The following is a 24,594-nucleotide window of genomic DNA, read 5'->3' as shown; positions in this document are numbered from 1 at the left end:
AAATTAGCGTTAAAACTAACTAACGAAAAGCTTCGCAACGCTATCAAAGTAAGCAGAATATTATTAGTTTAGACAATAAGAACCTACTATAACATAAAAATTTTCAAACCAAAAAAATACCGCACGTGAAAAAAATTGTCACGCCTACTTTTCTCGTTTTGTTTCAAAAAGGTATGAAGAAAATAACCTCTCTTCTCTGCTCTCCGAATTTGCTCACCAAATCTTTCTCAAACTTAATTCACCCCTGAACTTTCGGTTTTCTGCTCGCTCACTTATCACAAACATAGCCGGAAGAATTCTCGAAACGACTCTCACAAACGACATCAAAAATTTTGCCAGAAAAAACTAACATGAAAAATTAGGAAAAATCAATTTATTTTTCATATGGTACAAGTACACATACAAACGAAAAACGTTGTTTCAATCAACAAAAACTAGTAATCTAACCACAAAACATCAGCCAAGCTTTAATGAGCTCACAAACATCTATTTTCGAAAAGGAGCAAAAATGAAAACATAGCTGGCAGATTGTCAGAAATTAGCCGCAATAGCTTCATAGATCTGCAGTCTCAAAAAGAGAGTAAAGAATCAGACAAAAGAAACTTTTTTAAAATGCTAAGCTGTTGTATTTTAAGAATAATAACTTATTGCTGATTCCATTAGCTTCATTTGAATAACCTTCAGCTAGAGTGAAACACACTCAATTGACCTCATCTCCATGAATTACATATCGCTTTGCGCTATTAAAAATTGTGTAAATTTTCTTTGTCAAATTTCAGAGAAAGAACTTTGTAGCAAATGAAAATTAAATCCTTTGTAGCAAATAGAGCCTCGCACCAGACTTTAGCTCAATTACCAAAATTTTCAATAAACCAATACAATGAGCGAAAAATTGCAAAAAGACTAAAAATCAGCAAAATAGTAGAAAAACAAGCGTTAAATTCCCGTTAGTTACAAAAAACGTCTAAAAGGTATCAAAACAAGCTGAATATTATTACTTTTGTCACCAGTAACCTGTTAGACGACAAAAAAACCTAAAACCAAAAAAAAACAGCTTCAAAAATATTTACTCGATTAGCGAAAATTTTTTCTACGTCTATATTTCCCGCTTTCTTTCCAAAAGAAGGTATGAACAAATTGACCACTCTCTCTTTTCTCCACTCTTTTTCGAATTTGATCACTTAAGTAACGTTTTCAAACTTCATTAACTCCCAGAACTTCCGGTTTCTTTCCTCGCTCACTTTCCTCGCTCACTTAAAAAAGACAGAAAACCATAACGCCTCTTCGAGTCGTAAAAACAGAACACCATAACGCCTCTTCGAGTCGTAAAAACAGAACACCATAACGCCTCTTCGAGTCGTAAAAAGAATCATTATTCTTTTTCGAGTCGTAGAAATAGGCCATCTATAATAGCCGGCTGAGAAGATGAGGGCGGCTATCAAAATATCAATACATTGAGTTTAAACACACATGTGTCTAATTTATTTCTTATGTGTCTAATTGTGTCTGATTTTGATTTATTTCCTCTACGGTCGAAGTTTGAATTGCGCAACGGGTTAATAAACAGTGGCTTGTAAATTAGGCTCAAGCGCATAAACTGAAAGATAAACACGACTAATTTGAAGCAAATAGTTTGTGTGATCAAGCTTTTTTTTCAAAGCTGGCTACGATGAGATAGGCATTAAGCAATAGTGCTGTTTTCAACCAAAAAGGGGTTACAATTCTTAAAAATTCTTGATAAACAACTATGCAAATTCCATTTACATGGCGAAAAATACCATTGGCATGAAAATTGGAGTGGTTGAAACAAAGACTAGACCATCTAAACAATCCGGCATCAAAAATTACACAAACAAAATTCAACAATTTATCCATTTGAATTTATGCCCATGAAACTGCACACTTTCCAGGACTCGCAATTGAGCATGGGCAGCTGCCTGACTCTCGAGGAGAGTAAGAGACGAGAGGCGATCAAGAGGAGGGCAGGTCTTTATCAATTCCATTCTTCGTAATCCACGAGATGAAGTCTTCGAGAGGGATCACCTGGTCTGACGTCACGAAGGCATGGTTCTAAACAACCGATCAATCAAGTCTATTAAAAAATAAACAGTTACATCGTCGGGCGACTTGATCTCAAACGACTGGCGAGCGGTATGCTTCATAGTAGCTAGCTGTTGCTTCAGGAGGCCATCTAAAGGTTAACTGAGAGAGAGGCAGACAGCGACGAAAAAGGAGGTGCAGTAATGGGGGAGGAGGGGCAACAGTAAATTTTTTTGTTCAGTCAACTTTTGCCGATGGATAAATTTGTCGTAGAGAACTGTGAAGGGCATCAACAGAAAATCAGCTAAGTGTAGAGTTTATCATTAAATCGCTTTCAAAATTTCGTCTTTTTCGAGTAGTTACCGAGGTTTAAAGCCTTTTTGAGACTTTGTTCACATTTTTCAACATTATTTAAAAAAATTGTTATTTTTGCCCAATTATGCTATCATTTGCGACATCTATGCGTTAGTAACCCTGAAGCGATATCAAGTTTTTCTTTGTCTCGTGGTTTTTTAGAATAAAACAGATTTGCATTTGGATTGAGATTTTTCGGTTTTTAGAGCCATTTTCTTTTTTTTGCAGCAATTTGATGACTTTTTTGGTTTTTTTAGTGACTCTCTGGCGAAGTATGCTAATAGCGATGCCTTTGTTTTAATGTTGAATATATGCTTCTGTCTGAATTGGCCTGTGGGCAACTAATGCTTTTGTTTACATTGAAACAAAATTTTCACTGGGAACTGTAAATTTTGTCCATTTAATGTTATTTATGTTGTATTGCTACTGGGTCCCAACAATATCACGTCACATTGAACTTTCATCGAGTCCTAAATGATCCTAAATATTTTTCCCAGTTTATAGCTCATGTCATTAATTACGTTGAAACCATTTGTTTGTAAAGTTTTGAGCTTTGATAAATGTTTTTTCCGTAGTCTTCTCAAAGTCCGCGAGTACTTAAAGCCTCATTGATTTCAGTAGCGCAATAAAGGAAGCCTATCAATGGCTTCATTTTATTGCAAATGGATTTTGACTGAACACTAAATGTTTTTTTTTTTTTTTTAAAAAAAACAAAATTGACCGCCTTTGTTATTTGTTCTCTTGCTCTTCAATCTGATTTATTAAAAACTTCACTAGTAACAGATATAAACAGTCACCATTTCATTTCGTAAAAAATTAGAGTCTTTTTAGTTTTGTTTATTTGGTTTTCACTCAATTGGATTTTTCGGTTAAATCTGAATGTTTACAATTGGACTTATCAATCAATCTGGTTGGTAACAAGTTCCAGTGACTTTCTGGAAGGCATACTTGAAACTTCGGAATGAGTCCATTTGACAACTAACGGCTTTTAAAATTGGCTTCAAAAATAACAGATAATGGAAAATTTGACAATAAATATTGTTGTCTTCTTGTTAAATATTCTCATTGACAAGAAGTTCTAGTTGCTCCACACTCAAACGTCTCTGTAATTTGTCGTGTTTTTAGTAATTACACTATCAGAAATTCTCAGGGGGGTTATTTTCTTTTTCAAATTTTAGCACCACGTTTAAAAAGGAGTTTTTTAAGATTTTAATCCGTTTTTTAATCCATTTCGAATAAGCGAGTTCTTATCATTTGTCAACTAAGAAGAAGCATTGGCTAAATTCCAAAGCCAATCATCATGACATACCTGACTCATAGAGTTCAAATTTTGTTTTACCTCCACGCGCTCTAAAAAATCTGAGTTGGGTTATTAGAATCCAATAGAAACTAATTAAAGGTCAAGGCTGGAAAATAATGAAGTTAATACCCCAGAGTCTTCAAAGTTCGAAATTCAGTTTGAAAAGGGGATAAATGTAGACTTATGGACCTCATTTTTTGTTATTTGAAAAAAAATTGTAGTTGACTTGATAAACTTTTCGGTTTGTATTATGACAAATTGCCTTACGGTTGATTTAATGTCTGTCGTTCCATATGTTCTACTATTGATTCCGTCGATATTCATCCTCTTTTGTATATGTATGTCCCTTTCTAAGAATATATGAAAGATTAAATAACAAAATATAAATTACTTCATTAAAGGCAATCTATCTCGGCTTTCAATTGGTAGACAAATAGAAACAGAGCTGGCAGATTGCCAGAAAATAGCCGCAATAGCTTTGTAGATCTGCAGTCTCAAAAAGATAGTAAGGGGAACAGACTTTTTTATATTAAAAGCTGAGATGCTGGACGAATTAGTGCTGCTTTTGTATAAATCTATAAATTATTGCAGATTTTATTGAAGGCTCTCAAATAATCTTCAATTAGAGTGACACAAATTCTTTTGACATTATCTCTTTGAATTGAAGTTATGAAAAGCCATATTCAAAGCGAGGAAGTCATTTTTGAGAGTGAGGTAAGTCATGCTTGAACCAAAACATCATCATAAGAATGAAAAAGAACTCGCTCCACCAAGAGTGAAAAATGACGTTACGCACGCAATTCAGTTGACAATGCATGAACGAATGAACAAAAAGCAGATTTGAAGTGGATGTGACGTCATATGGTCTTAACAAAAATCTTGACGAAACAAAAAAAAACCATTACTCCAATTTGATTTCAAAAATCATCAAAATGTGTGAACAGATCTTTAAAAAACATACCAGGACAATTCCTGATGTAAAATTCGAAGAATTTTTATTCTCTAAACAAAAACCTAGAACTATAAAAGACTATATTTGAAGTGGGAAAACCATTTCTAAAAGGAATCAGATTGAAAAAACAGAAAATCGATGTCAAAATGCCGCATTTGAAAAAATCAGTAGCAAGAAATGGAAATTTGTTTTAAAAAAATTAGGCCAACAATGAACAATGAACGGATTGGGAAAACCACTAAAAAATGCGATCCAAAAAATTGAAAAAGAGTAAAAATCGAAGTCAAATTTGCGCATGTGAACAAAAAAAACTACTAGCGAGAAAGCGAATTTTTGTACAAACACCATTCTCTCTCTATTTAAAAATTAGGGTGAAAAAATTTCACGCTGCAAAATCACTCTCCTCTACTTCCTGTTTCGGCGTGACCAAAATCGCTACTCCAATTTGATTTAATATCATGAAAATGTGTGAACAGATCTTAAAAATAGACAGCGCCCCAATACAATTCAAATTGTTTGAATTGTAAAAAAATACAGCGCCCAAATACATTTCAAATTTGTTGACCTTTAAAAAACCAAGAGAAGGTCAATAATAGAAACAGCTATCCAATGACAGGCGGGGCAATTCAATTCAGTTGCAGGGCCTAGATAAATTTTTGTTTATGGGCGCAAAACTACAGACTGAGGTCGAGTTCGAACACCGACCTCCTGAGTTCGATTCTGTCACCTCGAAAGAGGCATTAAGCAGGGGCTGTCAGAGCCTTGTCGTCGTCACTCTATAAATCGGTTTTGCTCGAACATCAAACTCTATTTCGGAGTGAGAACAATTGAAACCACTGCGTAAAAAAGTCAAGCAAAAAAAATTTGCATAGAAAAAGACACACACGTTTACAATAATTGCCTCTCAGTCGAGTGCATTTAACAAGATTGTGAATCAGCGGGCTCAGAACATTGTGCCATCGCACATTAGGGAGCCTCATTGTCTGTCTATCCTGACAAATATCTTTCTCGTAAATCAAGCCAAAATGAAATATTGATTAATTATAATCGGGTGCACCCGGCGGAAAAAGTTTCAAGCTCCTAATTAATCTACAACAACTATGCCTAACTTTTTCAGAAAGTAAAATGCATCGTATCAAAGATCAATGACTTTAGATGACCATTTATTCTTGAAAAAAATCACATAACTCAGAAATTCCTCTGAGGAAGTTGGCTGTTGAAAACGACGTACCATTAAATAGGTTAAAGTAGCTCTCTCTTTCGGGTTTTTGACTAGACACTTGTTGACGAATTCGATGAAGTTGTGTGAGAAGTACTTGGGAGGTAGAGAGGGAGGAGGCTCGTTCACTATGTAGTCCAGCAGCTCAAAAATGGCCAGGTTTTTAGGACTGTTGTCGTCCACGCTATCGCCCCTGCAAACCAACACATCGAAACAATTCAACGCTTGATTACAAGGCAAATTACCAATTTTTAGAGTTAAGAATTGAGGTGTGACAACGCCAACAATTTTTTTTAAAATAGTGATCTGACAGACCTTAAGTTTTCATAGAAAAAATATACCAAATTACAACGATGCAGGCAATCGCATAGATTATCTTAAAACCCTAATATCAACATAAACTTGGGCTTTAATTACGGGTTTTTCCCGTTTCTGTTTTTGGTTCCCTGTTATGATACTGACTCTTCATTTTAGATTGCTTTACTGAGCAACTGCTGTTTAAAAGCACTTAGAGCAGAATGAGCGAACAGAGAAACTAGCCTAGAAAAGTCTGATATGTTGGAAAAGCGGCAAAATGAGGTAAAGCGAAACAAATTTTATTCGACAAAAAACATAACCGGAAGACTCCGGAACACACTCGAAGTAGATATCAACTTAGATCGAAGCCAACTACTCACTAAGTTCTGCTTATTTATCACCATTATTTAGGAACACTAACAGTAAAATAAACATGAGAGATATGTTACAATATGATACAAAAGATTCAGAAAATACAGTCACACTTGCGACTCCGAAACAATGAATGGCAAAAAACTTGCAATAAAACTTTTTGTAAATCACAAAAGACCACCAATTGACAAAAAAAAACGGTGCAAACGGAGAAGACTGAGAAAAACAGAAAACAAAATAGTTTACAAAACCCCTACAAAATGATAAACGCTGCTGCCCAACAACTATTTTGAGACCATTTTTTTCCTGCTCAGTTGGTGACCCAACAATTCCTGTCAGAGGCCCGCTAACCAACAAAAAGGCCAACAAAAACATAAAATTATAAAAACGTATCTACTATTCTGTATTAAAACTACACTTTGTAACCTTGACCTGTCATCTCCTGGTAACAGCAATTACTAAACATAACCGACTAAACGTCGGAAGAATTGCTCTTGAACGACTAGTGGGAGCTCTAATCAATTGCAGCCTGCTTCAGTCGGGGGGGGGGGGGGAGGGGTAGCCTGAATGGGACTAAGAAGTTCTATAGTGGGCTTCAAATAACCACATTAGAGGTTAACATATACCACTATTAAGATTTAAAGTAAAAAAATGACACCAGTTTCGTAGCACTTTTTATTTGACTTTTAGTATTAAATTGCCGCCAATTGAGTTCAGCTGCTTGAAATTGTGATGAGAGAATTTTAGATCACGCGAAATGCAAAAAGTCAAGGGCGTAAAAGTCACTCGAAAAGTCAAAACCGTCAAGCGAAAATTTTGCATAAAAAAGACACACACGTTTACAATAATTGCTATGAACTGCGTTCAAGAGCAATTAAACAGCTCTAAATCCACTAGCAAACAAAAAAACTAATGAAAGAATCTCAAAACTAGAAAAGCAAAATTTCTCAAAACGGATGATAAGTCGTAAAAAGGAGCGCAAAAGTAGCCTGATGAGAGGATGAGGGCGGCTCTTAAAAAAGACACATTTTCTGTAAAGATCAGTTCTCTTAATATCTGTAAAGATCAAGCATTGCAAATACACGTAGGCAGTGTAAAAAACTATATTATTAAAAAAAACAAGCGTACTACTCAATGTATTAATTATATTAACCAACAGAGAAGTTACTGATAATGTGATGAACTGAACTCAGTATTTTACATTGAAAACAAAAAATGAACGTCAATTGAAACTATAATCTTTCCAAGTGATTGCTCCGCATTGAGTTTTGTTTGGGCCTTGTATGCAATATGAAAAAAACTGCTTCTTTGCACCATTATACATTACATAATTTCCCGGCATAGTAATACGCTTGAGAATGCCTCTCTGAAAAATATTTTTTTCATGCATACTGAATTTTGAAAATATTTGGGTAAAAAGTTTTTGTTCCCTCGTGTATGTAAGAAAATACTCGCTGTTGGAAAGCTCAAATCTGAGCTTGCGAAATCACGCTCAATTATGTTCAGCGTATGATAGTAAAATGCAGCCCTGCATAAAAAAGTAGCGAACGTGGTAGTATTCCCATAGCGAAAGTTTATGAGATTCCGTTTAAAAATTACAAGTAGAACGAGAATATTCAGCATGACTAATCAGAGCGACCAAATGATTATTACGTTGGAATTACGTTTCTAAGGGCAGATGTGCATATAATGCCTGGGCCTGTTGTCACATTTGATATCTATATTGATTTCTGATATATATCAAAACAAACCACCGAGATCTTTTATTACTACCTTTGAAATCATTAATTAGTCTTCAAATTTTAATGTCTCTTCTTAATAATGTCGGATTAAACTAACAAAAAATAACTTTCGTTTCCTCCAAATGATTTTCAGTTGATGTAACTTAAAAAAACTAAATGCATCTTTCTGTGGCTTTCTCTAGCTTGTCTCGGCACTTGGAAATTTTGTAGGAACTGAGTAATACTGCATCAAGTAAGTTGAATTGTTTCCCATAAAGAAAAATCGCTGAGATCATTAACATTAGCAAAGAGAACCAAACAACGAAAATTGTTCCCTGCGGAACTCCTGAGCCATTTCTTTCCCCATTGAATTTACATATGATCATCACTATTTGTTTCCTACTTGAAAGAAAACTTAGAACGTATTTGAGCACATGAATATCCAAGAACAGTTTTTTGCTCAGGGCGTTTATAATTATAAAAGTGAAGTTACCGGAGATATTTTCAGAAACAAGAAAAACGCCTTTCAATGTTTCAACTTGCTCACCATTACTTGCAAAATATCAGAGTCTCAAAAAAGCCAGAATATGTTCATGTACAAAAAAATTTAGTAAAAAAACCTATACTACAAAAATTTGCAAATTACTGCAAACTTTAAAAGAGAAGTTTCCAGATTTCACAGTGAAAACGTTCAAAACCAATTTTTGTCTCTGGAGTTCTCTCAAGTAACCCATCAGCAAGACGTAAAAAGTTTCGTCGCCAGTAACGATCGTTAAACTCAGAAAAGGACTAAATATTAACAAATATTAACAAAATCTTGCTAAAATTCATGATATTAAAATCTTCAAAACCATTTCATTGTCTCAAGAGAATATCCATTTTACATATGATCATCACTCTTTCTTTCCTATTTGAAAGAAAGCTTAGAACGTTTTTGAGCACATATTGAATATCCAAGAACAGTTTTTGCTCCGGGCGTTTATAATTAGAGAAGTGAAGTTACCCGAGTAATTTTCAGAATAAAAAAAGCCTTTCAAAAATTTAATTGGCCCACCATTACCTGCAAAATATCAGAGTCTCAAAAATAGCCAGAATATGTTCATGTACAACCAAATAAACAAGTTATTTGTAACATAGATAAATCCAACTGACACTCAAGCTTGCTTCTTTCTGTTGGACTTTAAGTAAGAATAATTGTACAATCAACTGACGTAGGAAAAGCGGGAGTCAGTTGAAAAAAAAATTATTTCTAAAGTTATCAAGCATAACTTCTTATAAATATAGGTAAACTTATCGAACAGTTGACACCACAACCAATCAATGCAACAGAAAATCACAAATGCTTCTACAAACAATAAACTGATCATTGCTAATATCCTAGGTAACGACAGATTATTCAAACTAAAGTCTGCACTGGCACTTGTATTAGGCCAGTGCTGCTCTTCAATTTCAACGTTTTATAGCTCGGGCTGCTGAACTTATTGTTATCACAAATAAGTATATTTTGGGTGAAAACATTCGAAGATGATTTCTGAAGAAAACAACGCCATGATTGAAGTTCAAAACATAACTTACTAAAGTCGGGCGAATTGCTCTCAAACAAACGGCGAGCGGTTGCCGAACGTTGGGAGGAGAGTTTTTGGCTGCACGGGATCGTACAGCCTGAACGATGTGCAGGGATGGGGATTGGGGGGGGGGTGAAGTTGAGAGGGGGCTGATGTGGGGGAGGGGGCGGGGGGGGGGGGGGTGATTGTTATGGGGGGTGGTGGTCAACTTTTGAGAACTGCCTTTCAAACTATAAGAAAAAATTTACAAAATAGTTTCTGTGAATCTATTAAAATCTTCAAAACCATTTCATTTTCTCAAGAGACTATCCATTTTACATATGATCATCACTCTTTGTTTCCTATTTGAAAGAAAGCTTAGAACGTTTTTGAGCAAATATTGAATATCCAAGAACAGTTTTTGCTCCGGGCATTTATAATTAGAGAAATGAAGTTACCCCAGTAATTTTCAGAATCAAGAAAAAGGCCTTCAAAAATTTAACTGGCCCACCATTACTTGCAAAATATCAGAGTCTCAAAAATAGCCAGAATAAGTTCATGTACAAATAAATAAATAAGTTAATTGTAACATAGATAAATCCAACTGACACTCAAGCATGCTTCTTTCTGTTGGCCTTTAAATAGTAATAACTATACAATCAACTGACGTAGGAAAAGCGGGAGTCAGTTGAAAAAAATCATTTACTAAAGTTATTAAGCATATCTTCTTAGAAACATAGGTCAACTTATCAAACAGTTGAGAACACATTCAATCAATGCAACAGAAAATCACAAATGCTTCTACAACTAAAAAACTGACTATTGCTAATATCCTAGGTAACGACAGATTATTCAAGCTAAAGTCTTACACTTGTATTAGGCCAGTGCTGCTCTTGAATTTTAACGTTTTATAGCTCGGGTTGGTGAACTTATTGTTATCACAAATAACAGTATATTTTGGGTAAAAACATTCGAAGATGATTTCTGAGGAAAACAACGCCATGATTGAAGTTCAAAACATAACTTACTAACGTCGGGCTAATTGCTCTATAACAAACGGCGAGCGGTTGGCGAACCTTGTGAGGAGAGCTTTTGGCTGCACGGGACCGTACAGCCTGAACAATGTTCAGGGATGCGGATTGGGGGGGGGGGTGATTGTTATGGGGGGTGGTGGTCAACTTTTGAGAACTGCCTTTCAAACTATAAGAATAAATTTACAAAATAGTTTCTGTGAATCTATTAAAATCTTCAAAACCATTTCATTTTCTCAAGAGACTATCCATTTTACATATGATCATCACTCTTTGTTTCCTATTTGAAAGAAAGCTTAGAACGTTTTTGAGCAAATATTGAATATCCAAGAACAGTTTTTGCTCCGGGCATTTATAATTAGAGAAATGAAGTTACCCCAGTAATTTTCAGAACCAAGAAAAAGGCCTTCAAAAATTTAACTGGCCCACCATTACTTGCAAAATATCAGAGTCTCAAAAATAGCCAGAATAAGTTCATGTACAAATAAATAAATAAGTTAAATGTAACATAGATAAATCCAACTGACACTCAAGCATGCTTCTTTCTGTTGGCCTTTAAATAGTAATAACTATACAATCAACTGACGTAGGAAAAGCGGGAGTCAGTTGAAAAAAATCATTTACTAAAGTTATTAAGCATATCTTCTTAGAAACATAGGTCAACTTATCAAACAGTTGAGAACACATTCAATCAATGCAACAGAAAATCACAAATGCTTCTACAACTAAAAAACTGACTATTGCTAATATCCTAGGTAACGACAGATTATTCAAGCTAAAGTCTTACACTTGTATTAGGCCAGTGCTGCTCTTGAATTTTAACGTTTTATAGCTCGGGTTGGTGAACTTATTGTTATCACAAATAACAGTATATTTTGGGTAAAAACATTCGAAGATGATTTCTGAGGAAAACAACGCCATGATTGAAGTTCAAAACATAACTTACTAACGTCGGGCTAATTGCTCTATAACAAACGGCGAGCGGTTGGCGAACCTTGTGAGGAGAGCTTTTGGCTGCACGGGACCGTACAGCCTGAACAATGTTCAGGGATGCGGATTGGGGGGGGGAGTTGAGAGGAGCCTGATGTGGGGGGGGGGGGGGTGGGTGTCAAATTTTGAACTTGGAGACTAGTGACCGAAGGGCTCTAAAAGCACTTGATAACCACAACCACAGGGCGCTCTTTATCTCTTTTTTCAAAACGAAAAGTCAAATGGGTCAGACGAATAATCAATCAAGCGAAAACATGCATAAAAAAGACCGACATGACTAAAATATTCGCTACAAACTTCGTTTGCAATTAAAAAGCATTATGATAGAGGCACAATTAATGGTTGCTTTGTCGATTATACCAAGGAAGTAACTAATTAATTCCTTCATCTTGAGCAGCAAAAAACTTTCACGGAGAGATTTCAATCTCTATTTAAGTGCAACATTACTCCACTCGACTGATTTGATCTATTGTCAATTTCTTTAAACGGTATTATGTTCATGACCACAATCACATCAGAATTGAACTTCCCTTTACAGGTATTAATAAGGCTTAACATACCCTAATAGCAAATCTTTGCTTGTAATCGCGAAACAGTATTTGTTCCCTCTTGCAAAATTGAAGCTCAACGTTTTATTGATTTAGTAACTTCTTTCTCTTTGTGGGTCGAACCACGGCTGGCGTGAATAGCTGCGTCCAGTTTCTAGCTTAACAATGATGCTGCTAATGAGATTTAAAATTGATTACCGTCTGAGGGGATCAAATCAGTATCTCTGACCCCATTAGAAAATCTTTTTTTCAAGATTTGATTGAATGTTATTGTGCACCCAAATTCGGTGGATAACTTTTCCAATGTTTTTTCCTGTAGTTGTCGCTGATCGGTAAAAAGGATACTTTCGTTTTGTAGTCTTTGATGTAAAACAAGATACAATCTGTAGGTTCCTTTTTAGTTGAACCCATTTCGTCTGAGTATAGCAACGATGAATCGTGTTGTTCATTTATGTTGATAATCTCTTGGCTTTCTAGTTGAATAGGAAACATAAGCGACAAACGTCGAGCGAATGGCTCTGAAACGACTGGCTGGCGAGCGGTTGGCTTCTTCAGTAGATAGCCACGATTCAGTGAGGCTAGGTTTGGCTTGATTCAACTGTGCAACTTTAAGTTTTCTAGCCTTGTTAGTAGATAAATCAATTAGAGAAAAAACGATAATTTACAAATACAAAATATTGCAAACTTTGAAAGAGAAGTTTCCACATTTCGCAATGAAAAAGTTCAAAAACAATTTTTCTCTCTGGTGTTCTCTCAAGTAACCCATCTGAGAGACTTAAAAAGTTTCGTTGGCCAGTAATGATCGTTAAACTCAGAAAAGGACAAAAATATTCAAAAATTTTGAAAACAACCGCAAATTTTAAAAAAAATCTTGCTCATATTCATGATATCAAAAGCTTCAAAACCATTTCAGTGTCTCAAGAGACTATCCAATATCTCTATTAAGGCTTTAAATAGTTTCAATGGCTCATAAAGATCTATAAACTTAGAATATGATAATAATTTTCCGAAAATTTGAAAAAAAAACTCAATTTTATCAAAAAAAAATGCTGAAGCTGGAGTCATTACAATAATGATAAGCATTCCATTAGCTCTAGAAATTATGCAGCAGCTTATTATCAAACCTTGGAGAAGGTCCCTAGGACCCTGGTGTCGGAAGAAATGAAAAAAAAAATCAAAAGATTCAAAAAACTTAAAACGGCAGATATTTTCTAAAAAATTGCTCAAATTCGTGATATTCGCATCTTGAGAATACTCCATTTCATCAAGAAAAAATGCAGTATCCTATTGTTAAAACCCTACATGAGATTTTGTGGCTGTTGAGGCTTGAGAAATGACCTAAAAAAATGACGAAAAACTTCAAAATAATTTTGCAAGTTTAAAAAAAATTTGTAGTAATAAACAGTTAAAAACCAATCGGTGGCCAACACAAATTTCCAGTAGCTTAATATCGATTCCCAGAGTAGGTTTTCTGAACCCTGAGGCTGGAAAAAAACCTGAATAATGACAATAAGAGTCAAAAATACCAGAATATGTCCATGTACAACCAAATAAATAAGTTAATTTAACATAGATAAATCCAGCTGACACTCAAGCTTGCTTCTTTCTGTTGGACATTAAATAGTAACAACTATACGTTCAACTGACGTGGGAAAAGCAGGAGTCAGTTGAAAAAAAAACATTATTTCTAAAGTTGTTAAGCATATCTTCTTAGAAACAGGTCAACTTATCAAACAGTTGAGAACACATTCAATCAATGCAACAGAAAATCACAAATGCTTCTACAACTAAAAAACTGACTTTTGCTAATATCCTAGGTAACGACAGATTATTCAAGCTAAAGTCTGCACTGGCACTTGTATTAGGCCAGTGCTGCTCTTGAATTTTAACGTTTTATAGCTCGGGTTGGTGAACTTATTTTTAAACTTACTTAAGTTTAAAAAAATGCTAAAATTTGTGATAATAAACAGTTACAAACCAATTGATGGTCAAACAAAAATTTCCAGTAGCTTATTATCGACTCCCAAAGTAGGTTTTCTGAACCCTGAGGCTGGAAAAAATCCTATATAATGACAATAAATGACAAAATGAAAAAATTGCTAGTTTGTTTTTTTTAAAAAGAAGCTAAAATTCGTGATGTTAAAATCTTAAAAAAACATTCCACTACTTCTAGAAAGTATACAAAAACCCATTTGCAAACACTAGAGGCGGTTTCTTGGCTCTATAGGCTGGAAAAACCTAAAAAAGCGACAAAAATTGTCAAATGCAAGTTTTATCAAAAAATTGCTAAAATTTGTGATAATAAAAAGTTGAAAATTATTCCATGGCAAATGAAAATTTTTCAGTAGTTTTTATAAAACCCTTAAGGAGGTTTTCTGGCCCCTGCGTCTGTAAAGACTTGAATAATGAAAAATAAATGTCAAAAAAATGAAAAATTACATTTTTTGTCAAAAAAGGCTATAACTCGTGATGTTAAAACGTTGAAACCATTGCACTATTACTAGATACTATGCAGTCTAACCTAATATCAAACCCTAGAGGAGGTTCCTTGACACCTAAGGCTGAAAAAAACGACAAGAATTTTCAATGAGATTGAAAAAAATTTTTTTGAAAATTAGTATAAATTTGCTTGTTTTTAGCGAGCGGTTGTTCGTTATTAGCTAGCCAGGGGGGGGGGGGGGGGGTGCTCCGGGGGATGATGGGGCAACAGTGGGGTCAAATGAGTCAGACAAAAAATCGGTCAAGCGAAAAATCGCTAAAAGAAGACCGACAGGAGTAATATAATTGCTACAAAACTTCGTTTGAGAGCAATTAATAAAATTTGTGCTAGACATAGAAATTTCTGTATATTGAATGACAACGTTCAAAGTTAGTTTTGTTTGCAAAAGTGCAAACATCGACCATATTTTGAAAAGGACTCTGTAAAAAAGGTCAAATGTACTCTGTAAAAAAGTCAAACATAAATACCTGAGGAACAAAGCATGAACATATTTCTCAAACTTGCTTACGGAGTAAAACTTAAATTAGAAACCTTTATTTGAGATGGGAAAAAACAATCTCATTGTTCTGGCAACAACAGAAATTGAGTGGTTCCATTTAGCAAAAGTCAAGTAAACGTTAGTAAAGGATCTTTAAGGAGCCTGGATCTTCAAAAGGAACATGCTATTTGGATAAAACAGCAGTAGTAATAGAATACAATTGCCGTGCGTGATTTATCTTAAAGCTGTCATCATAATAAATAATTTATATAATAATAATTTTTCTTACAAAAGTACTTATGAATAGTAACTTCTAAAAGTTCGAGAGAACTGTATCGAGTACAGCAGTATTAGTACTGAATGTTTTAAAAAGAAGCAATCTTAATCAGATATTTTGGAAATTGCAGGTACCTGCTATTGGTGGATGGTCTGGTTGATGGGTGGGTGAGTGGACCGGCAGACTGCATGAGTTCCTCTATCTCTTCCTCTGAAGGGGGTGGAATGGGGTACTTTCCCAGAGCCATCTCAATCAGCGACAACCCATAGCTCCAAATGTCACTCAAAATTGTATATTTAGTGCCCTAAAACCCAAAATGAAATAAAATAGCAGAACCGGAAACGTAGCAAGTCCTGAAAAACAATTCCAAGAAATGAATGAAAAAATGGATCCTTTCCGTTTGTGCCCCATCTTAGTGGGTCAATATTATTTGCACCCCCAGACGGACATGCCATATTTTTACATAGTGATTTACTATGTAATGGCACGTGCTCTATAACTCGGGGGAGCACAGCGTACTGGGGGGTGGGGACTATCACACCTCTTAATTATATACTCTTACAATCTCTTTGGTTTTAGCAACAGACTTAATTTCTTAATAAGAGCAATTTAGGTCCAGCAAAAATCAATCGTGTGTCAAAAAGTCATGCGTGTCAAAAAGTTAAGCGTGTCAAAAAGTCATGCAAAAAGTGAAATTGAAAGAAACGGCCAAATAAAAATTTTGCAAGAGAGACACACCTTTACTGACTCAAAGTTCGTTCGAGGCCATTAAAATACACAATTAATTGCCTCAAACTTTGTTCGAGAGCAACTAAAATAATGGTATAGAAAGTTGCAACAGGTAATGTCAAAGTTAAAAAAGCCAAACGATATATTATTCATTAAATGAGAGTCACTTATGCCTCATTAGAATACCGATGAGACCTGTCATTAATGATAAAAGTGACGAAACAACAAAAAGAACAACATACTGTCAAAACTAAAAAAAATAGATTTTTTGGAAGCAGGTAGTTATTATTACTATTAATACTAAATCCAAATAATGAACCGAATATATCTGAAATTCAGTTATGACTCGCTAATAGTGCTATCATTGAAAACATATAGATGCATGATTGAAAAACAAATTAATCCCTACTGACCTATAAAATGAGGAAAAAGGTGTGCAAACCAAAAACAAAATAAATTTGACAGCACAAGACAAGGTTTTAAAAAAGCAAAAATTCATACAAAACTACTTTTTCAGTGAATACTAACCATTCAAACTTTCACATGTCCTCTATAGTCCCCAATCCCAAAAAACAGTTCTAAATAAGCTGAACACCGATACCTGAAGAAAAGAAAGTATTACAAAAAGCATAAAAACGAAAGAAACAAAGAAAAATTTCAAAAACAGACCAAAATTTGTCAAAATTTAATCAATTTTCTTTCTCAAAAGAACTCAGAACTAATAGCAACCACATGAAAAATCACAAAAAAACAAAACAACCTAAATTCGACCAAAACAATGCTGAAGGACACAAAAACTGAAAAAAGCTCCTAAAACGGCAAAATTACAAAAATAGAATCTGTAAGGTGTAAAATTTAATTCCGATGGAAAAAACGGTTTCAGACGTACAATTATGAATTAGAATACTGAACAAAACCACATTGGCTGGAAAAGTTAGAAAGAAAACAGTCAAAAAGCTTTGAAAAAGCCGCAAGTTATCAAAAAAAATCGTTCACTTCAAGCAAAATTTTTCATACCCACTTTTCTCGCAAATCTTTTGCAAACTGATATGAACAAAACCACCAATGTCTTTTATCCGCTCTTCAATTCTGTTCAACAAGCAAAAATCTTTTTATCCTCTTTCAGAGCAACTCGACCGATTAAAAAAACATTACCGGCAGATTGCCGAAAAATAGCCTTCGTTGATTCCCATAATGACGATTGGGACTGAAAGGCAAAAAAAGATTTTTGTAGCAAAACAATTGTAAAGTGTGAACTTTGTGATGTCATTTTGTAGTTGAACATACTACTGTTTCATAGTGAGACAATACATGAGCTAGAATCAATACCAAAAAGCATTAGAGATGGTAACTAAGACAAAAGGTGGTAACTAAGACATAAGCTTGTTTCATAGTGAGAGAATACATGAGCTAGTATCAATACGAATAAGCATTAGAGATGGTAGCTAAGATATAGGAACAAAGTTCGAGTAACGGGTACCTAAAAGTGGGCTTTATGGGTTTATCCCGTTTCTATTTCTCATTTCGTTTTTTTGATACTGACTCTGTTCATTTTGAATTGCTTTCCTGCGCAACTGCTGTTTAAAAGCAATTTCAGCCTAGAGAAGTCAAAAAGATTTCACGCAAAATATTGAACAAGCAGTGAACTAAGATAAAGCAAAAAAATTTTGTTCGACGAATTAAAACAAAACATAGCCGGAACCATTCTGGAAGCGACTCGAATCGTCAAAGCTTCACAAAAAACCGTAATTCCAGCTGATGCCATAACTTAAAATTTAAGCATCAACTCTTTACCTCACCTGGTTCGATTTAAGTGCTAAATTTATACAAGTCCAATATTCTCAGGATGGTCAAAATACTGATTTGCTCAAAAAAAACTGAAAGCGCTCTAAATTTTCTTGAAATTACCCAGGATTCGGGTCTTGAAAATATAGAACTCCGCAATCAACTGTAATACCCAAGAACATTGCGAACGCAGAAGAACATCTTAGAGACTAAATTCAATCGTTAAAAAAAGTAAAGATAAACCCTCAAAACAGCACATTTAGTTTTCAAATCACTGCAGTTAAGACAAAAATCAGTTATACCTCTTCCTTGTTGGAGATATGATAAACATAACGAATTCAAATTAATTCAAAATTAAATTGATTAAAGAAAAGCAAAAATTTTAGCTAAAAATTGTTTAAAAACAATACTGAGGCCATCAAAAAAGCAGCAGAGATAACTAATCAGTCAAAATTTTTTGAAAAAAGATTTCCAGCAATTCTTAGTGCTGGATTCTGTTATATGAAATCAATTGCAAAGCAAAGAAATGACAAAAATCTAAGAAAAAGCTAAAATCCTTAAACTTTTAAACGACTGAAAAAATCGAGCCAAAAACATATGGGAGCTAGGGGGACGCTCGAAGGATAGATGCTAGAATGTACAGAATACAGACACAATAAAGGAAACACAGAAACAAGAAACTCCTGAAAGTTTAAATTCAAAATTAAAAAAAAAAGAAAACATTTCATTAATTAGCGTTCTAGATTTAGAAAAACCAAGAGCCATCCTCCTGTACAGATAAAACATGGCCGGCAATTAAAATCTGCCGTTGACGCGCTACACGCACAACAGGATTGAAACAGAAAAAAGAATAGATTGAAATTGACAAAAAAATTTTCATAAAATTCAAAGATGGTTCTAATTCAGTGTGCAGTTTTAGTTAGATTCTAGACCCATAATTACCTCAGCTCCTAAACTTAAGGATATTAAGCGCAATACTAATATCAGTAAGCAATCGCTCCCAGCTTCGATAACCTAATGCACTATGACCTAATGACCGGGCTTTATCGATTGCCCCGTTTCTTTTGACTTTGCTCTTTTGACATTGACCCTATTCACTATTTTGAGTAATTCAATGCGTGAAAGAATTTGAAATCCAATCAGTATAAACAGTGAATGAAATAAGTCAGAAGTCAAGCGTGAAAATCGTGTAAAACGAAACACGTGATCAAAAGGTAAAGCGAATTTGTTAAAAAAACGAGAGCGCCTAAATAATAGCCGTTTGAGAGGCTGACGGCGGCTTATAATAAGTAAAAACAATTTAAAGATTGGAAACATTAAAAAATTTTGCAACAAAGTTCAAACTGCATTTTTCCTTAATCTTTCAAAAACTTAACGCCTAGACAAATTTTGCAAATTAGTTATAACTTGCAATTTTTTTGCTTTATTTCAAAAACTTAACGCCAAGAAAACAATTGATTAATGAAACGAAATTCAAATCCCTGCGGTTGCAAAAAAACTTAATCTAGGAATTTAAACAAAGAAAAAAATTAGAAAAAAATTGGAAAAAAACTAGCAAAATCGAATTAGCATGTGAGCAATTTTATAAAAATGAAATTACCTCACGTTATTAAGAGGCATTCAGTATATGGTAAGTATTTTAAGTATACATTATCTATGGCCCAAGACTTTTTGAGTTAGATTCTCGTTTCTTCCTGAACGAACTTTTTCAAAATTGATATTCGATATCAAAAACTCAAGATAAATACTCAGGAATTAGGCATATAAGTTTGGCACTACTTAGATGCACACTATTGACCTTTAACTAGTAAATGTTCAAAAAATTTGAAGTTCCATAGTCATTTTTTGAGTGAAGTAACTCGTGCAATTGACCTAAAAACACAAATGACTTCATGAACACAAACTTTATCTGCGAAACAGTACACGTCACTGAAGTTGTCGAAAAATACAATTCCAAGAAGTCAGATAGTAAGAATCATCGATGGAGACGAATTAAAAAACATAGCAGGACAAGTCCTGAAATACATTTCAAAAAATGGTGTAAACTTATGACATGACAATCTTTTAGTCCGCTTTAGAAGGTAAATGAGAGATGTTAATAATGAGACTAAGCAATAGAACACCAAAACAGCAAAAACAAGACTAAAAATTCAACATTTATTTTTGGAAAAGAGAGGATCAATATCGAAAAAAAACTGCTATGAGCTCAAACTGCCAACACTACTCCTCTATTTCTCAATAGCAACCTGTCATTAAAGGTTGACGGGTCCTCTCATTAATAATATTAAATTATAAGACAAAACAAACCGCAATGAAACCTGCCGAAATTTTTTGAAAACACTTAGTATAAAAGTCACAGAACGCAAGAGCTACTGAAGGATACAACTCCATCAATTATTTGAATTCTCAGTGACCACTGTTGAGAACTGTTATCAATGAGATTAAGCGATAACACAGCTATAAGTTCAACAAACACAAGCAAAACCAAAAAAAATGCTAATATTAAAAAAAAACGAACAAGCGTATAAATCACAAAAATCAATACCTATGATTTGAAAACTTGACTTACTTTAATTGAAGCCCTTTTAGATACCAATGAGACCCGTCAAGGTGAGACTGATAGTTAAGACGACAAAGTTGGAAAGAAAAACTCCCAAACCTCAAAAAAAAATCGATAATTATTATTGAAAACAATTGCTGTCAAAGTCATAGAAAGCATTAGCTTTGAACAAAAATGAAAAATTAAAAATGAAAAAAATTAAATTGACAATTAAATCCAAAAAAAAATTCACCCCTATTAGCAGCATCAGAGACCTGTCCTCAATGACACTATTAAAACGTACAATAAATACTTGCAGAACTCAAAAATTCTCTCAAAATATTTGAGAAAAATTTATGTCAAAATAATGAAAACAACTAGCTATTAACTCAAGCCATCAATAAGGTTCTTTTATGCCTTATTAGCAACCAATCAGATCTGTAATTCATGAAACTAAGTGATAAGGCAGCAAATAATTATAAGAAAAGTGGGCCAAATCTAAAATTCATTAATATTTTTGACAAAAATTAGTGACAAACGAAAGTCATAACGAGTTCCAGCTGCCCCTTAGTGAAATCAAGCAAATGTAAATAAAAACAATTTGAACACATATGTACCGTCTTAAAAGAAAATGAAGGAGAGGATACTCTGTGGAAACAGAAGTAAAATTGCTGCACAAAAATCCATCTCAAAAACAGCAAAATTGTTAAAACACTAATTTCAATCCACTTTAAAGGTATCTTGAAAAACGTCAAGCCTCAAACCTATTCGATTTTCCACACCTTTTACTATTTCAGTGTCACCAGAATCACCACTCTAATTTGCCTTCTCATTGACGTGAAAAAGCCGAAAAAAGCGTGAACAGATAAAAAAAGGAAGCGCACCAATACAATTCAAATTCTTTGATAAGTAAAAAAAAATACAGCGCCCCAATGCAATTCAAACTCCTCAATTTGTAAACAACGAAGAGAAGGTTAATAATAGAAATAGCTATCCAATGACAGGCGGGCAATTTAATTCAGGTGCAGGGCCTAGCTAAATTTTTCTTTCTGGGCGCAAAACAACAGACTGAGGTCGAGTTCGAACACCGACCACCTGAGTCCGATTCCGTCCCCTCGGAAGAGGCATTAAACAGGGGCTATCAGAGTCTTGTCATCGTCAGTCTAAAAACCGACTTTGCTCGAACAACAAGCTTTATTTTGGAGTGAGAGCAATTGAAACCACTGCGTAAAAAAAAGTCACTTGAGAAGTCAAAGAAAAGCGCAAACACGGTCAAGCAAAAAAAAATGCATAGAAAAAGACACACACGTTTACAAAAATTGCCTCTCAGTCGAGTGCATTTAACAAGATAGTGCATCAACGGGGTCAACATTGTGCCATCGCACATTAGGGAGCCTATTTGTCTGTCTTTCCTGACAAACATCTTTCTCGTTAAATCAAGCCAAGACGGAAATATTGATAAACTATAATCGGGCATGATAAAAAATCCATCTCAAAAACAGCCAAATTGTTCAAACCAATTTCTCACTACACTTTAAAGGTATCTTCTAAAAGTCACGCCTCAAACCTATTCGATTTTCCGCTCCTTTTACTATTTCAGTGTAACCAAAATCACCACTCTAATTTGCCTTCTCATTGACGTGAAAAAGCATAAAAAAATGTGAAGATCTCAAAAAAAGGCAGAGCACCAATACAATTCAAATTCTTTGATATGTAAAAAAAATACAGCGCCCCAAAAAAATTCAAATTCCTCAACTTCTAAACAATCAAGAGAAGGTCAATAATAGAAACAGCTATCTAATGACAGGCGGGGCAATTCAATTCAGGTGCAGGGCCTAAATAAATTTTTGTTTATGGGCGCAAAACTACAGACTGAGGTCGAGTTCGAACACCGACCACCTGAGTCCGATTCTGTCACCTCGAAAGAGGCATTATACAGGGGCTATCAGAGTCTTGTCATCGTCACTCTAAAAATCGGTTTTGCTCGAACAACAAGCTTTATTTCAGAGTGACAGCAATTGAAACAACTGCGTAAAAAAGTCAAGCAAAAAAAATTGCACAGAAAAAGACACACACGTTTACAATAATTGCCTCAGTCGAGTCCATTTAACAAGATTGTGGATCAACGGGGTCAGAACATTGTGCCATCGCACATTAGGGAGCCTCTTTGTCTGTCTATCCTGACAAACTTCTTTCTCGTTAAATGAACCCAAAATGGAAATATTGATTAACTATAATCGGGTATGATAAAAAAATCCATCTCAAAAACAGCCAAATTGTTCAAACACCAATTTCTCACTCCACTTTAAAGGTATCTTGTAAAAGTCACGCCTCAAACCTACTCGATTTTCCGCTCCTTTTACTATTTCAGTGTGACCAAAATCACCACTCCAATTTGCCTTCTCATTGACGTGAAAAAGCCTAAAAAAAGCGTGAACAGATCTCAAAAAAGACAGCGCGCCAATACAATTCAAATTCTTTGAAAAGTAAAACATACCCGGCAGATTGCCGGATAATAGCCGCCGTTGATTCCAATAAGCATGATTGGGATTGAAAGAATAGAAGATATCGAAAAAATAGATTTTTGTACAAAAACATTTTTTAAGTCCGATTTATTTTGATGGCATTTCGTAGTTGAAAATACTTCTGTTTCTTAGAGAGAGGTTACAGGGGCTACTATCAATACCAATAAGCATAAGAGATGGTAACTAAGACTTATAGGAACGACGTTCAAATAGCGGGCATCTAAAATTGGGCTTTATGGGTTTATCCCGTTTCTATTTCTGACTTCAATTTTTTATACTGACTCTGTTCATTTTGAATTGCTTTGCTGAGCAACTGATGTTCAAATTCACTTTTAGCAGAATGAGAGAAGAAAGAAACTAGAATAGAGAAGTCCAAAAGATTTCACGCAAAATTCTGAAACATACCCGGCAGATTGCCGGAAAATATCCGCCGTTGATTCCAATAAGCATGATTGGGATTGAAAGAATAGAAGATATCTAAAAAATAGATTTTTGTACAAAAACATTTTATAAGTCCGATTTATTTTGATGGCATTTCGTAGTTGAACATACTTCTGTTTCTTAGAGAGAGGCTACAGGGGCTACTATCAATACCAATAAGCATTAGAGAGATGTAACTAATACTCATAGGAACGACGTTCAAAAAGCGGGCATCTAAAATTGGGGTTTATGGGTTTATCCCGTTTCTATTTCTGACTTCAATTTTTTATAATGACTCTGTTCATTTTGAATTGCTTTGCTGAGCAACTGATGTTCAAATTCACTTTTAGCAGAATGAGAGAAGAAAGAAACTAGAATAGAGAAGTCCAAAAGATTTCACGCAAAATTCTGAAACATACCCGGCAGATTGCCGGAAAATATCCGCCGTTGATTCCAATAAGCATGATTGGGATTGAAAGAATAGAAGATATTGAAAAAAAAGATTTTTGAACAAAAGATTTTTTAAGTCCGATCTATTTTGATGGCATTTCGTACTTGAACATAATGTACTTCTGTTTCTTAGAGAGAGGCTACAGGGGCTACTATCAATACTAATAAGCATTAGAGATGGTAACTAAGACTTATAGGAACGACGTTCAAATAGCGGGCATCTAAAATTGGGCTTTATGGGTTTATCCCGTTTCTACTTGTCTTCAATTTTTTATACTGATTCTGTTCATTTTGAATTGCTTTGCTGAGCAACTGATGTTCAAAATCACTTTTAGCAGAATGAGAGAAGAGAGAAACTAGCCTAGAGAAGTCAAAAAGATTTCACGCAAAATGTTGAAAAAGCGGCAAAATGGTAAAGCGAAAAAAGTTTGACGAAGTAAAAAAAAATACGAGCGCAATAATAGCCGGCTGGCGGCTACTAATAAATAAATCTTTTGGAAAAAAGTGCGATTTTTTTGATGTC

At 34.6% G+C, this 24,594-nt stretch overlaps 1 protein-coding gene across 1 annotated transcript in view; it reads right to left on the bottom strand.

The window, feature by feature from the left end:
- Window positions 1–1,675: 1,675 nt before the first annotated feature.
- Window positions 1,676–24,594, bottom strand: part of LOC142349758 (dual specificity mitogen-activated protein kinase kinase 1-like) — a 62,187-nt gene continuing 39,268 nt past the window's right edge. Inside the window, exons 7-9 of the mRNA XM_075401516.1 lie at window positions 15,758–15,927; window positions 5,878–6,058; window positions 1,676–2,070 (exon numbers count right to left, since the gene is read on the bottom strand). Of these exons, the coding sequence (XP_075257631.1) occupies window positions 1,972–2,070; window positions 5,878–6,058; window positions 15,758–15,927 (450 nt within the window). The 3' untranslated portion in view covers window positions 1,676–1,971. The remainder of the gene's footprint in view (window positions 2,071–5,877; window positions 6,059–15,757; window positions 15,928–24,594) is intronic.

The sequence above is a fragment of the Convolutriloba macropyga genome, chromosome 11, assembly GCF_964194025.1.
Source record: "Convolutriloba macropyga chromosome 11, txConMacr16.3, whole genome shotgun sequence".
Lineage (NCBI taxonomy): Eukaryota > Metazoa > Xenacoelomorpha > Acoela > Convolutidae > Convolutriloba > Convolutriloba macropyga.
The sequence above is the reverse complement of the archived record's forward strand: the minus strand, read 5'-3'. Positions and strand labels throughout refer to the sequence as shown.